Genomic DNA, 15,351 nt, shown 5'->3' with positions numbered 1-15,351 from the left:
GATGGCATTTTAAGGTTTGTATTAGATTAACATTACTAATTTCAAATCTAAGTTAAGCCTAAATGCCATCGTATCAGTTAAGGTTTGTATTAGATTAACATTACTAATTTTCTAAGTTAAGCCTGTATCAGTTCAAAACAACATCCAACTCACAATGTTATATTAGCACACTGGAGTATAGCTGATTCACAACATCCAACTCACAGTGTTATAACGGCACACTGGAGTATAGCTGATTCACAACATCCAACTCACAGTGCTATAACGGCACACTGGAGTATAGCTGATTCACAACATCCAACTCACAGTGCTATAACGGCACACTGGAGTATGGCTGATTCAAAACATCCTTCCAACTCAAAGTGCTATAATAGCACGTTGGAGTACAGCTGGTTCACAACATCCTTACAGCTCACTGTGCTATAATAGCACGTTGGAGTACAGCTGGTTCACAACATCCTTCCAACTCAAAGTGCTATAATAGCACGTTGGAGTACAGCTGGTTCACAACATCCTTCCAACTCAAAGTGCTATAATAGCACGTTGGAGTACAGCTGGTTCACAACATCCTTCCAACTCAAAGTGCTATAACGGCACACTGGAGTACAGCTGGTTCACAACATCCTTACAGCTCACTGTGCTATATTTTTTCCGTCTACTTTTCTTGAGCATATATTTAAAACTTTTATCCAAGAGTGACCGTAATTTGCTGTTTTTAAGATATTTGGGTTTTTCTAAGAACGACAATATGAAACTTTCTTTATTACTAGAATAGATACTGATCCACACTTCTTTAAGTAAAATGTGTTGTTATGGAAACTTGGACGAGAACTTTGGTGTCTTCCTTTTCGCGGGTAATAATCTTAAATTAGAATTTGAGTATAAAGTTAGTTTGATTCAGTACAAAAATAAAATACATCGGATAATTAGATAAAGGAAACCATAAAATAGTTTATGTATTAGTTATTTCGACTCGCTCTGAACAACAACCCAATAAACGCCAGAATACGAAATCCAACAAGGAGAGTGACCAAGAGCCAGTTGTCAAAGATGAAGTTATCCTGCAAGAAGAAAAATCTTGTGAAACTCTATGTTGTAATTAAAGAAACATAATGATTTAAACTAATTATTTATGTATTCTGACCATTTACTCATTTTGCCATATATTAAAGGAAATAAATGATTTTTTTGACTTTGTCATCACTATATACTTCCCTCAGGTCTGTCTGTATTTTTCGTGCGTCTCAGTAATTGGTTGTTATGACAATTAAAATATACCAATATTCTTAAAAGAACTTCATCAGTAAGATATCTCACCTCATCAAAGTTCAACTGTTTCAGTACAGCCTTGCCGTTAGGAATACAGCCAATCTGGGTTTGGTTGCAGGCTGTGGATGTGCAATAAGTAAAACCATTTGAAATAGCCATTCTCTAACAATAGGTGGCGATAAGTAGTGGAACATAAACTAGGGAAACAGGCTTTATATTGTTAGTAGATTTTAATATTTCTTTAAATGTCGGTGTTTACTGCAATTTTCATGATCATAAACTTTATTTCTGATACTTTTTATGTTATCCACACGCGTACATATAATGCAAGTTAAAATGACTTTGATACCAAAATAAATAAAAACTCCGTGTGCTATTGGTACCAGCATATGGAAGATTGCACCATTTTTGTAAAGCTATCTATCAGTTATTAACATAAATGCTTTTACAAGTCTCGGGAAGTAATATTAATCAAATTTACTTCTCAAGTGAAACACATTAGTTCCACTCGAGCATGAAACAATGACTCATTGTCTCCGCTTTCGTAGTGACACAATGAGTCACTAAAGGTTTGCTTCTCTAACAAAACAATGTCCAATTTGTTGTTAAGTAACATACCAAGCCGGTCGTTTAAATCACTTTTAAGTTGGGATTTGTTTCTGAAACATTATCAAGTTATTTGGTCTTTATCAACTGGAAAGTTCAAATTACTACCGATTCTCGTTAAAGAATTCCAAAAAATAAACTTTTAATTTTTCAAATCGGTAGATTAATAACCGATTTTATTTTACCTTACGAACTAATACTGAACACATGTTACAGAAACAATCGATACCAACCTATGTGGTCAATATTTCTCCACTGGTTTATAGAGAGAGCTTCGTTTCCATAATAAAACCAAGATACGTATTTCAACCAAATGAAGTAGACTGGAGTGGACCTAAAAGTCAGAGAACAAAATCGAATAACAGTTCTATTGAAAACTATAAATATAACATTGGGAAATAATTTATAAAATTCATTTAAAATAAAATTTTAAAACGTAAAATTTGCTGGAAAACAGGATAATAAAGAAACATATTAATATTTTTTATATTTATAAAATTATTTAGCATCCCTACATTGGAAGATTATTTTTCTACTAAAGCCCCACACTGCGGTGAAAAAGTAAATAACTTGAACTATGATAATTTTTTAAAGATTAAAGTTGTTTGAGATCGAGGCAAGATTATTCATCAACTTGCAAAAATGTATAAAGAAATAATTTAAATGCTTCGAGTGTATTACGGTTTAAGATTAAAAAAACACACCACTCATTTCATACTATAAATAGAATAATTCATATTATTTTTTATATTTTGATTAACTAGGATAGTTACTTTTTATCCATCGAAAAAAAATGAAAAATAACAGTTTTCTAAACCTTTTCTGTAGAAAAAATGACTGGATACTTTCTCGAAACTTGAAGTAAAAAGTGCGCCACCTACAAATGTTATCTTTTGCTTTAGAGTGCATATTAAAAGGTAACGTTGTAACTCTAACTTCAGTTCAGTTGTGTGCTGATAGTCAAATTTTCATGCAAGTCATTGCAGATAGAAACACCAAAGGTAAACAAAAAAATTTCCAGCTTACAGTAAAGCACCAAATATTCCGTGAGTTTTTTAAAACTTGCACACTCATTGCATATGTAATTACAAGCCTATGGTAGGCTATAGTTGTAAAATGAAAACCTGGCGGTATACTTAATCACCAACTACCATTAAGCAAAAGAAATGACTTAATATTACCATGTATTTGATCGTCAACATATATTAAGACTACATGGAAAAGAAATGACTTAATAGTATCATGTATTTGATTGTCAACAAATATTAAGCCTACATGGAAAAGAAATGACTTAATATTACCGTGTATTTGATCGTCAACATATTTTAAGCCTACATGGTAAAGAAATGACTTAATATTACTATGTATTTGATTGTCAACAAATATTAAGCCTACATGGAAAAGAAATGACTTAATAGTATCATATATTTGATTGTCAACAAATATTAAGCCTACATGGAAAAGAAATGACTTAATATTACCGTGTATTTGATTGTCAACAAATATTAAGCCTACATGGAAAAGAAATGACTTAATATTACCGTGTATTTGATTGTCAACAAATATTAAGCCTACATGTAAAGGAAATAACTTACGAGTTGTTGAGAAAGAAGCCGCCAAACATCATTAGAGGTATAAGTAGGGCTGGTCCTATACTGAGAGCAATCTCTACAGTACTGCTTATACAAGACATTAAGTAGCCTAGAAATAAATACACAGATCCTTGCTTAAATCATCAATAGTAATAATATTGTATATTCGAAAATCAAATGTGTATACTTATATTTCACGTGTTGTTTCTTGAACAGCTTATTTAAAATAACTGGAAATTTCATGTCCTTGATTTGAATTATTTATTATTGATATATGAATATGTGTTTCATGGGATTATTTTATATGACATAACATAAAACCTCTTGCTGATTTAGTGGTAAGCTTGAGAGGCTGTATTATAACGCCAAAATTCAAAGTTCGCTCTCTGCGTTTAGCACGGTGCAGATAACTCATTGTACAGCTTTGCGCTTATGAAGAAAAAAGAACATACAAACAAATCATAATTTGGTAGTTTATAATTGGTAAATATTAAATTTAATATAATTACATATTTATAATTTGTACAAAAAACAAACCCCCAGTAAGCACAGTACGGATAGCCCATTGTGTGGCTTTGTGCTTAACTACAAACAAACAAAAAGTAAAAAAAGGATGTTTTCCTGAGATATTTTATTTTGGGGGACTTTTTAAGAGGGGTAACAACACTGTATATCAAAATATTTGTCATTTCAATAATTCGTATAACAGTAATTTGTGAAAATATTTTGCATCTTTTAGGAATAAAATGTATTAAATTGTGTGACAGTTATTTTGAAACTTTAGAAATAAATATTTAAAATTGTATGTCATTAAAAATAGTATTTAATTTCTTTGCAACACTGTTTATGTAATCATTTGTAACGCTGTTTTTCTAGTTATTTTAACAATATTTTTCTAGTAATTTGTAACACTAGTTTTCTGGCCATTTACAACACTGTTTTGCTATTCTAATTAATTATAGTAGTCTATGAATGGAAAGTTCTTACCAAATGATGTCGCTGTATTAGAGATCAAAATGACGATCCCATTACAGATGAGAAATGTTTTTCCATTGTCATAAAGTCCTAAAAATTACAAAAGTCATTGTGAAACCATAGGTTCTTTTACGAATACACACACATATAAATAACAAGTGTTAATGTATCATACGTTGATAATATATACATAAATGGTACACGAATGAAGAGAACCATTAGTGTTTATGTGTCACGTAAGAAGGTGTGTTCTATCTTTTATGTTAATTTTATTAACAGTATTGGTTTTAAATGTTTAGCATATATATATTTTTATTATTTTCAATTCTTATATTTTTGTTGATTTTTAATTATCATATTTTCATTATAAAGATCGTTTTGCATTGTTAGTTAAGTGATTCAGTACTGATCTAATTATCCTAAGCCATTCGAACTTCGTGAGGTATTATTGGGTTTATGGCCGAAAATGTTGTTAACAACGAGTGTACTCAACTGATGAAACAATGCATTAAAATCGTAATAAATACGAAAGTTAATTTAATTAGTTATACTTGTTACTGTATTGATTTTTAGTTCGGATCTACGAAGGTAGCTTGCTTTTGATCATCAGTCAACATTAACTATATCATGTATCTAAATACCTTATATGACACACAAACAAACAGATTTCTGTGTAAATTAACACGTGACTAAAGGTCAACAATTTAAGTGTCGTATCAAACAATTCATTCACTACACGAAATTATTAATTAGGTAGTGAACTGATTCCATAACGAATTTAAACCACCCACTTCGATTTTTGTTAAGCCTACATTCGTTGCGATTTGCAAGATTTTGACAAGATCGTAAAACGTCTGTAACTTTAAAAGATAAAGAAGAACTACTTACCAACCATCCAATATAATATTGACGTAAAGAGAACTGGTGCGATCACATATAACGGAGCCTGTGTGTAACATTATAATATATATTAATCTTTCAGGAAGCACTTCGAAGAAATATTTTATATTCTATGACTTACCCTTAATGCTCATCTGATATTTTGGTAACAAAAACAAACAAACCTTAATTATGAATCATAAACATTACGTTTTCTCATTGGGCAAGTCATTGAAATAACACAGCAGTGTTACCTCATATAGTCGTTTCATATATTTAGGAAATATTTTTTTTTTTAGTGGATTACATTACTAACATTTGAATAATTCATTCGGAACTAAGCTGATTGTGTTCCTTTAGGTTTCTTAATAATAACAGCTAAATATTTAGTATTCAAAATGAAAACACACAAGTAGTAGACGAAGGTCTATTGCTTTCAGTGACAAGCCATTCAAATCTCTTAAATTAGAAAAAGAATCTTAAAACATGTTTCAAGGGTTTTAATATTTGTAACTATTGTTTTGTTAACCCTTTTGAAATACAACTCTGTATTAAACACGATCTTGGATCATTGTTTAAAACGTCACGATTTGAGGTAAAACTCACCTCTGTAAAGGTTTTACACAGGAAATACACGTCTGTACGATACATCCCGTTCCAATGTTCTCTCAAAAACACTGGCAGCTCCTCACAGAATACCTGCAACAATTTTACATTATTGTTTGATTCGGCTCAAAGCTACATAATAGGCTATCTGCACTCTGTCGGAGAATCTAACCCTGGATTTTAGAGTTTTAAATCTGTAATTTTACCGCTGACCCTCTAGGAGACATTATAGTACTATATACAATCACAGTGTTAACAATATTATTTTAAACTTCATTTAAAGCGTTAAAAAAGTGCTCTTATCTTCAAAAGTATAAACTTCACGTAATATATTGAAGATTTAGGCTACAAAGAAAACACATTCTGAGGGACATGTCATAACATGTACTATGTGGCTATGGATGTGTTATAAGAGTGACGGTCAGATCACACTATTCTATCACAGAAAAGTGGTCAAAGAGTTTAAAAGTGGGTACTGTCGACTAATTGCTTTCTCTCTAGTCTATCAGTTCAAGATTTGGGCTAGCACAAATAACCCACGTAGCGAGGATATCCAAAACATTAAACAAAAAAGTCAACTTTCTAAAAGATCTTACAAAAATCCACACGCAAATGTAAAATATAATATGTTATTTCCAAATACGTTTTATTTCCTTGATTTTTATATCAGTTTCATGTTATTATTTTATTATTAACACACAACTTTTAACTTACAGCAATTTCATGTTATTACTTACGTTGATCACTCCAAACATGTTCTGAAACGTCATGTTTGTCAACAAGAGGAACAAAACACCGTTGATATTTTGTACTGATTCTTGAGTCAGATCTTGGTTCCAGTAGATGGCGCCCAGTAAAACAGCCATAAACTGTTAATAAAAAAATCCCCCATAATGAACGTTATAACTACTAACTGTAAGTGTTCGGCGTATTCTTTCTTCTGACCTCTTAAATAATCAACATACATCGTTCTAAGAAAATTAGGCCTATTCAAAATGTTATTTCCTAACAAATATTTTGCTATTCAAGACTCATAATATCAGTTTGGGCCAGTGAACCAAAGAGTTTTTGTTTTTTTTTCATTTTTCTTAAAAAGATTTAATTTTACTTTATTTTTAGTCAATTGGCTGACGGTCCAGCAGATACTTACGGTCTCTCTTTAGCCGTCCAAAGAAATACAGTTAGGCCTCATATAATGGTGATGAGTGTACAATATTTTTGGTGTTTTTGAGTTCTTTTTAACTTACCATTTAGTAACCTAAATTAATTAAATCGTGTAAATGATATCATGACATTTCACCAAATTTATTATTCAACATTATGTAGTGTACCGATTGTTTGATTATTATACCAAATATTTTTTTTTCACTAAAGAGGCCTAATAATATATACAAAAGTATCAGAATTATATAGATTGATGTAGTTAGTACTTCAAAACCTTAAAATATTTATAATTTAGTCAACTGTTTCTATTAAAAAACAAAACTTTGGTTAAGCAATGTTGTGTGATAACTTCACTATAATATTACTGTAACAAGAATTGAAATAAATTTCAACTGTTGTAACCATATCATAATATTATTGTAACAGTTGGTGTGGTAGAATCGAATAACTGACACAGTAACAGTTTTGGAAGAATGTTGATCCGAACAAGTGGGGTTGGAACACTAAATGAAAATATTACTTCAACCTACGACAGTCTGAGCAAAACGAATGTTGGTAAGTAACGGTTCTCTGCTGAAACTCAGAAACGATCTCCAACCAACCGCTCTGACTTGAGTAAACCAACTGGCTTTGTACCTAAAACAAACAAACAAACTTTTATCTTCTAAAACTACATATCCGAATAAATCTGAAACTAATCAATAAAGATCAATAAGTTTATGTTCTGTATTTATGTGCATGAAGGATGTGGGATAGAAAAATCTTATTTTAGAAACAGCAACTGGAAGAAAATACATTAAAATGTTCGACATAGTAAAGAGAAGAACAACTACTAACAGACATCTTCAAAGCACCAAAACCTAGTCAGAAAGATACATTTCGCCTTTCAAGAGTAAAAAAAAATCAAAATTAAGAGACACCTGGTATTTTTGTTAATCTTTTTAACGAAAACAAAAGAAAAAAGTAAAAAAAAATCAATGAATATATTTCGGTTATCGAACATCCACGTGGTGCTTAGTTTCTACACATTTTTTTCTTCAAGCTGCTATTTAAAATAGTTCATATTTCTGTTATATTATTCAAGAAAAGCTTTAAAGTTTACTCACTTTCTTGATTGAGTTGAGCACTTTATGTCGAAATGATTTTGAATATGCCAATCAGCAACAAGCGTGACAACCACAGCCGATAAAAAATCGTGGTGGAACATGAGGTACCAGAATTAAATTTTAATATTGTTCAGGTCGGGGACTTAGAATTTCCAAGACAGATATATCTATTGAACTTAATGGTGTTGTAAAATAAGGAATTATGTATCAACTTGGGGAACCAGTACCATTCATAAAGAGACGTGTAATAAGTCACATTTCAGCCACGGTAAGCAATTTACGGAGTCTTGTAACAGATGACGCAAAAGTCAGAGGCCAAAGCCGTTTAGTCGTCGTCCCGGCAACAATACTAACATACAAGCATATCCACTCAAGCAACTTGAGAATGAAACAGGTATTTCTGCTACTGAATGTGAAAATATACCACAGAAGTTGCCTATGGATTTTTTTATATGATAAAAACGTTGAAATGAGCGTTAGGAAATAGCTGTTTCCTACTCTGTATGTTTTACGGATAGCATGCAGGAAACACTGATGTATTTTGGACGCGACATTCTTGCGATGGAACCTTCTACATTGAAACTACTCTGTAGGGTTATTGTCAAGATGAACGGTCGTCAGATAAAGTATGACCAGACGTGGCGAAATGGACGGTAACAACGTGATTAGGATCCAGAATTGTTTCACTATAACATAATCAACTTGTGTAATTAGGTAGGGTTTTTGTTTCCCGCCAGTCTATTTTAGCACGTTCTACATGTTAGTAATATCGTTGTAACATCTTCAAAATGTGACTCCTCGGGCTCGTATTCATCTTGAATATCAATCTTCTTTTATACACCTATTATTATGTACCGAGTTTACTAGGTACTGACAAAATAAGTTGTCATAATTTCTTTAACTAAAAAGGTTTCGATACATTAAGCTGCAAAAATCCTAGTCTGCTAACTCAAGATTAAATTTTGATATATAGCTTAATATGTGGTAAAAAAGCCCATTAGATAAGTAACTTAGAGAAAATAAAAAAAAGCATCAAAGTACAACAACGGATATATGCTTCACACTAAATTGTTTAGTAGTTGATAAACCCAACACAAAAACGGTTTTAAAATATCTTGGTGTGATATACAATAAAAAAGTCACACTTTTAACGTAAACTTTAGGCCTATATAGTTATTGAAACAGCTTTTGGAGGGAACATTTCATTCAAATTGTAGGTATAATATCCTTACGTTTTTAAACACGAGACATGATCAAATACAATATTCTAAGTACTGAAATCTTAGGCCTACTCGAGTTTCTTAGGTAAAGAAAGAGGATTATGACTATCTCGTGAGTAATTGAATACTATACTGAAACAGAAACTCGTTCTCTGTAAGGATTCGTTAATAGATTTATTTCTGATAATTTATATTATGACTCATTCCAAGTCATTTCCTAAAGACTCACTGTTCCAATAACCTAAGAAATCTTATATCAAAAACTATTAAAAACAAGTTACCCGTTCAGAAATTTATATGAAAATTCAGGCTATATTATTTATTTTGCCAATCACAAGCTACATGAAATACGTGGCGACACCTATTGCCAAATTTGAACAACTAATGAAAAAAAACACATTATATACATTACTAAGCAATATCCATTTAAAGTGTTTACTCAACATAACTAAATATAACACAATTTACATAATATATTCAGATTAAATCAACTTATTACTATATAATCATTGAAGCTTCAATCTACATTTGGAAAGTGTGTCTAACATATTCATGTATAGTTTGTCTGATTATCAAGCATTAATAATTTGAAGCAAAACCACAAATTTTGTGTTGTTATGTTGAAAAAACAAACAAACTTACATTGAATGGTTAGCGTAGTGGTCATCTTCCTAAAAAAGAGAATAAAATTAAACTAACTGTGTAGCAATTGTTTGTGGAGAAAAATAAAAACCAGAAAAAAATAGAAATAAAACGTAACTACATTTAAGTGAAGTAATAAAATAATGAATGACATTACTTCTTTGTGAGCTAGCAATTAATCAGTCATTTAAACGTTAAATTTTATATCTAATTGTTCGGGTATATTGCTTAGGTGTAAGGTTAACTGTAACCTGAGATATTTTAATAAAGTATGTATTTATAAACAAAGAAGGTACATTCAATACAACCCAATCAAAAACACAGTGGTGTAGAAAAAGAAGGAACCCAGTCTGTTCATTAATTTTTACTTCGAGTATCTTTCCCAAACAAAGTTCTACATATACAAAAATATATATAACAAAATAAGTGTAATGACTTTACAGTTGGTCACAGAAATAAGTTGAACAGAACTGATAATAAGTGTAATGGCTTTACAGTTGGTCACAGAAATAAGTTGAACAGAACTGATAACAAGTGTAATGGCTTTACAGTTGGCCACAGATATAAGTTGAATGGAACTGATAATAAGTGTAATGGCTTTACCGTTGGTCACAGAAATAAGTTGAATGGAACTGATAATTATTTTCCACTTTGTTACGATCTTCTAAAACATTGTCAAGGTATGTTAATTTCTCAAATATGAGAAATGGAGATGACAATTGTATTTATAAGTTATAAAAAAATAAAACGTAGTCAGTTAATTAACATCATTTCTGGTATATGATGACGAAAATTCTTCTCTGAAGGAAACAAATGTCTTCAATATGTTGTTCTTCAGGTTAGTTTTGGTAAACAAATGTCTTCAATATGTTGTTCTTCAGGTTAGTTTTTTAAACAAATGTCTTCAATATGTTGTTCTTCAGGTGAATTTTAGTGGTTTATATTTGGTCAGAGCCTGGTGGAGGTTTCTAATTTGGCATTTTGTATAACCAAGTTTCTAAATGAGCCACACTGGACCAATAAACCTCATCAAGGTGTTGTTTCCCAGGTGAGTTTTAATGGTTTATATTTGGGCAGAGCCTGGTGGAGGTTTCTAATTTGGCATTTTGTATAACCAAGTTTCTAAATGAGCCACACTGGACCAATAAACCTCATCAAGGTGTTGTTTCCCAGGTGAGTTTTAATGGTTTATATTTGGGCAGAGCCTGGTGGAAGCTCCTAATTTGGCATTTTGTGTAACCAAGTTTCTAAATGAGCCACACCACAAGGTTTCTTAAAAGAATGCTGAATACAAAATAACTGTTTTGGTTTGTCGAGTTCATTACAGTCTGTATTGTCAGTTTAATTACTAACGTTTGAATCTTATTTCAATTACTGATTAGATGTTATATTAAAGCTCTACAATTTACTCATAAATGTCAGTGGTGGATTTTTTGCTGCATTTAGCATTCATGTAAACATAAAAGATTGAGATCAAATGATTTTGCTTGTGAAGAAAGATGTCTAAGTTCACTGAAATGCTCTTTCAATCAATTTGAAACAATATGGATCGTGGTGGATTCTGTTATTAACTTCTTAGAAGGCCTTGGCATCAGAGTGAAAATAAAGCATTGTAAGGTTGATATAACCAGTGACTGTCTCAAGTACACTTTAAATGTTATTCGCTCTCTTAAAGCAATCAAAGGCTTAATTCCTGCTACAAAAGAGATCCCCACACCTTTACACCACCTCCAGCAGCTTATGTTATCAGGAAAACACCAACAATGTTAAGTGTTTTATATAGTTTACTTTACTTACTCCATTATCAGTACAGAAAGAGTGAAATACAATTCATGAGACTACATAACTTACTTCTAGTCATTCATTATTCACACTTTGTAATAAAACAATAATAAAGACACGATTTCCTTTCTGCATAAGAGAATGGTTTTGGATTTATTGTTGGCTTCATTTTGATATTTTGTGTAACGACCTTTGAATGGTATGGTTCGAGATAGTTAAATCTTAACCATTGTGGAAACAATCAGTCAATTGGGGCACAATTTGACATTAGTTACATTTAACAAAACTGACCAATCATACTTGTCCTCAGTAGTGGGTAGTCACAGATTTTCTAGTGGCAAGAGTTTTCATTTTTTAATATCACTGTTCATAGATTTTGATGACAGATGTTTTTGAAAAGTGAGTCAAGAAATGGTATTTAATAATGATGATCTTATTAGACATACGGGTACCCACTGGAATAGTCCTTTGAAAATCGGAGAGGTCCTTGCTCTTTCCATTGCCTTGCAGATCAATCATGATATGTATATTTCTAAGGTTCAAGAAGTACCTTAAACATCAAACGAACATAAACAAAGTATATCATAAACACACTTGGAGAGCCCTAAAAAGTGTCATCTGACTCGTCTTTTGTGCACTGCGATAGTTACACTTCTGGATAAGGATTATTAAAGCTCGTTATCACAAAGTGAACAACTGTAGTGACACCAAGACTGAAATTTAAAAATGCTCAACAATCTCTTTCATTCCAAGCATATTATTTTTCTCTCTTGAATACAAATTCTGGTTGTTTTTAATTTACCGTAGGTCTTGTCAAGAGTTTGGTTGTAAACTTACCTTTGAAACCACGTCTTCTTCAATGTAATGTTGAGTCTTTTGTGTTGAAGTAGAAAATTCTGATCGAACAAATTCGTCACAAATACTCTGTAAATTTAAACATTATTAATATTAAATCCAAATTAAACATCATCGTTATTAATACTGCATCCATATTAAACATTATCAAGATTAATAATACTGTATATAAATTAAACGTTATCAAAATTAATAATACTGTATATAAATTAAACATTATCAAAATTAATAATACTGTATATAAATTACACATTATCAAAATTAATAATACTGTATATAAATTACACATTATTAAAATTAATAATACTGTATATAATTAAACGTTATCAAAATTAATAATACTGTATATAAATTAAACATTATCAAAATTAATAATACTGTATATAAATTACACATTATTAAAATTAATAATACTGTATATAATTAAACGTTATCAAAATTAATAATACTACATATAAATCAAAAATTATCAAAATTAATAATACTATATATAAATCAAAAATTATCAAAATTAATAATACTATATATAAATTAAACATTATTAAAATTAATAATACTGTATATAATTAAATGTATAAAATGTACAACGTTAACGTGGGTGAAAGTGGGATTATTTCATACGACTGTTTTAATTAGGCCCAAAGCATTCGTAAATAAAAGTTTAGTGATCTTGTAAGTTCTGACAAAAAAATCAAATGGCCAAGCTTAAACATTTGCAGCAACACCGAGTCTTCATTTCCTAGGATATTTGAATCAATATCGTATATAACTATAAATTATTTGTTTGTATCTCGATTTACTAGGTTGATTTTCTTAATTGTTTAATAACAAACATACTTTACATGTATAATCTAATCCCAACTCTCAGTTAGTTCGATATTGACCTTGAGGGCTTATAACACTCGAATCCGGAGTTCGATCAATGTAGTGGGCACAGCATAAGTAGCCCATAGAAACACTTTGTGCTTTACAAAACAGAGCAACCTCATAGTGCTATATTTTTGAAACAATTAATATTTGAAATGCTTTCATTAAATTTATCACTTCCATATTTAAGTTATAAATGCTACTTTTATGATCCTACTAACAATAATTACAGTATGGAATGACTTTTTTTATTTTTAAGAAGATTTTTTACAGAAATACTTTAATAAATAGCGGGATTCGATTCCCCACGGTGTAGAACGGAGAGCAGAAAATCCATTATGTAGTTTTACACTAAAAAACAACAACAGCTGAACATTTTGGGGTTGATAAAATACTCCATTTTGTCAAAAATATTGCAGAAAAAAATTTACGAGGAATGAAAGCAATACAAATGTCATTCACAGTGTTATAATAGCACACTGGAGTATAGCTGATTCAAATAGCAGTGACATCTATTAATAATTCAATGTCTTGGCCAGTTTATCAATTTACAAATAGCAGTGACATCTATTAACTGACAAGTGATTTAAAGTTTCATGCAATTTACTTTAAACTGTAAAACTACATTTTGGGCCTTCATAAATATGTTTCTAAAATGAACCAAAAGTCTGGGCATTGATGGCTATTTGTTAAACAGGGCTGAACATGAAACAGAATAATTTCTTAAAGCTCTACTTAATTAAATATAATGTTCATTAGAATTAAGTAATGAATGAGAGACAGTACTTGTTCATCTTACTATCATGAAAAACTAACTGTACATAAGTATCGTATACTAAAAGAACTCGTGCATTAAAATCTAAATGCACAATCATATATTTTTTAATTATTATAAACATGAAAAATTGGAATTTGTAGACAATGAATGGATAAATAAATAGTTATTTACATAAAGAGTTTTCCTGAGTCTCTGGCCACTGTGTCGCAGCAAGCAAGAAATTGACAAAATTAAGATCTGTGTTATATTTGAAAGCTGAATAAGTTAAGCCTGAACATCAGAACAAACTAATTTTATCCTCAGTTTTTATTAGTGTGTCCTTTCTTTGTTATAAGGTTATGTTGAAAAGGTGAGGTTAAGTTAGAGCTTCAAGGTGCTACTACTATCAACATTTAAAAACTGGACAAAAATTGTATATTGTATGACAGTTATCTACTAAAATAAGGAATAAATAAACAGGCTTAGACACAGAAATGACAAAAAAAACAAGGTTTTATTTTCTATGGTGGAAGGCACGAGTTTGATCAAAGAAGTGATCAGGCAAATACGAAGTGCAGAGTGAAACATATAAGCATGGCAACGATTGAATAAATCAGGAATAGTTCTTTTCCACGTGGCTCTAAAAACTATACTAATTAGTGAAATTAAAACTATTGGAATAACTAACACAAGTTTTGAACATGCTATTTATCGAAGTGTTTACCACAAGCAAAATGACCTTGTAAACAGTTTCGGTGGTGTGGAAGTTGTTGCAAAACCTACAAGATGTCATCCAACATATTGTAGCACAGCTGATTCACAACATCCTTACAGCTCACAGTGTTATAATAGCACACTGGAGTATAGCTGATTCACAACATCCTTACAGCTCACAATGCTATAATAGCACACTGGAGTATAGCTGATTCACAACATCCAACTCACAGTGCTATAATAGCACACTGGAGTATAGCTGATCCACAACATCCAACTGTTTATCAATTTACTGGCCAAGAGATTGAATTATTAAT

The 15,351-nt window shown here is 30.9% G+C and overlaps 1 protein-coding gene across 1 annotated transcript in view; it reads right to left on the bottom strand.

Moving 5' to 3' along the window:
* Window positions 1-143: 143 nt before the first annotated feature.
* LOC106473952 (protein white-like) overlaps window positions 144-15,351 on the bottom strand; it is an 18,313-nt gene continuing 3,105 nt past the window's right edge. Inside the window, exons 3-13 of the mRNA XM_013934642.2 lie at window positions 12,679-12,765; window positions 10,060-10,088; window positions 7,622-7,727; window positions 6,665-6,796; window positions 5,928-6,020; window positions 5,331-5,388; window positions 4,455-4,532; window positions 3,471-3,576; window positions 2,109-2,209; window positions 1,318-1,388; window positions 144-1,061 (exon numbers count right to left, since the gene is read on the bottom strand). Coding sequence (XP_013790096.2) covers window positions 960-1,061; window positions 1,318-1,388; window positions 2,109-2,209; window positions 3,471-3,576; window positions 4,455-4,532; window positions 5,331-5,388; window positions 5,928-6,020; window positions 6,665-6,796; window positions 7,622-7,727; window positions 10,060-10,088; window positions 12,679-12,765 — 963 coding nt within the window. The 3' untranslated portion in view covers window positions 144-959. The remainder of the gene's footprint in view (window positions 1,062-1,317; window positions 1,389-2,108; window positions 2,210-3,470; window positions 3,577-4,454; window positions 4,533-5,330; window positions 5,389-5,927; window positions 6,021-6,664; window positions 6,797-7,621; window positions 7,728-10,059; window positions 10,089-12,678; window positions 12,766-15,351) is intronic.

The sequence above is a fragment of the Limulus polyphemus genome, unplaced genomic scaffold, assembly GCF_000517525.1.
Source record: "Limulus polyphemus unplaced genomic scaffold, Limulus_polyphemus-2.1.2 Scaffold6669, whole genome shotgun sequence".
In the NCBI taxonomy this organism is placed as follows: Eukaryota; Metazoa; Arthropoda; class Merostomata; order Xiphosura; family Limulidae; genus Limulus; species Limulus polyphemus.
Note: the sequence above shows the minus strand (reverse complement) of the source record. Positions and strands in the feature narration are given on the sequence as shown.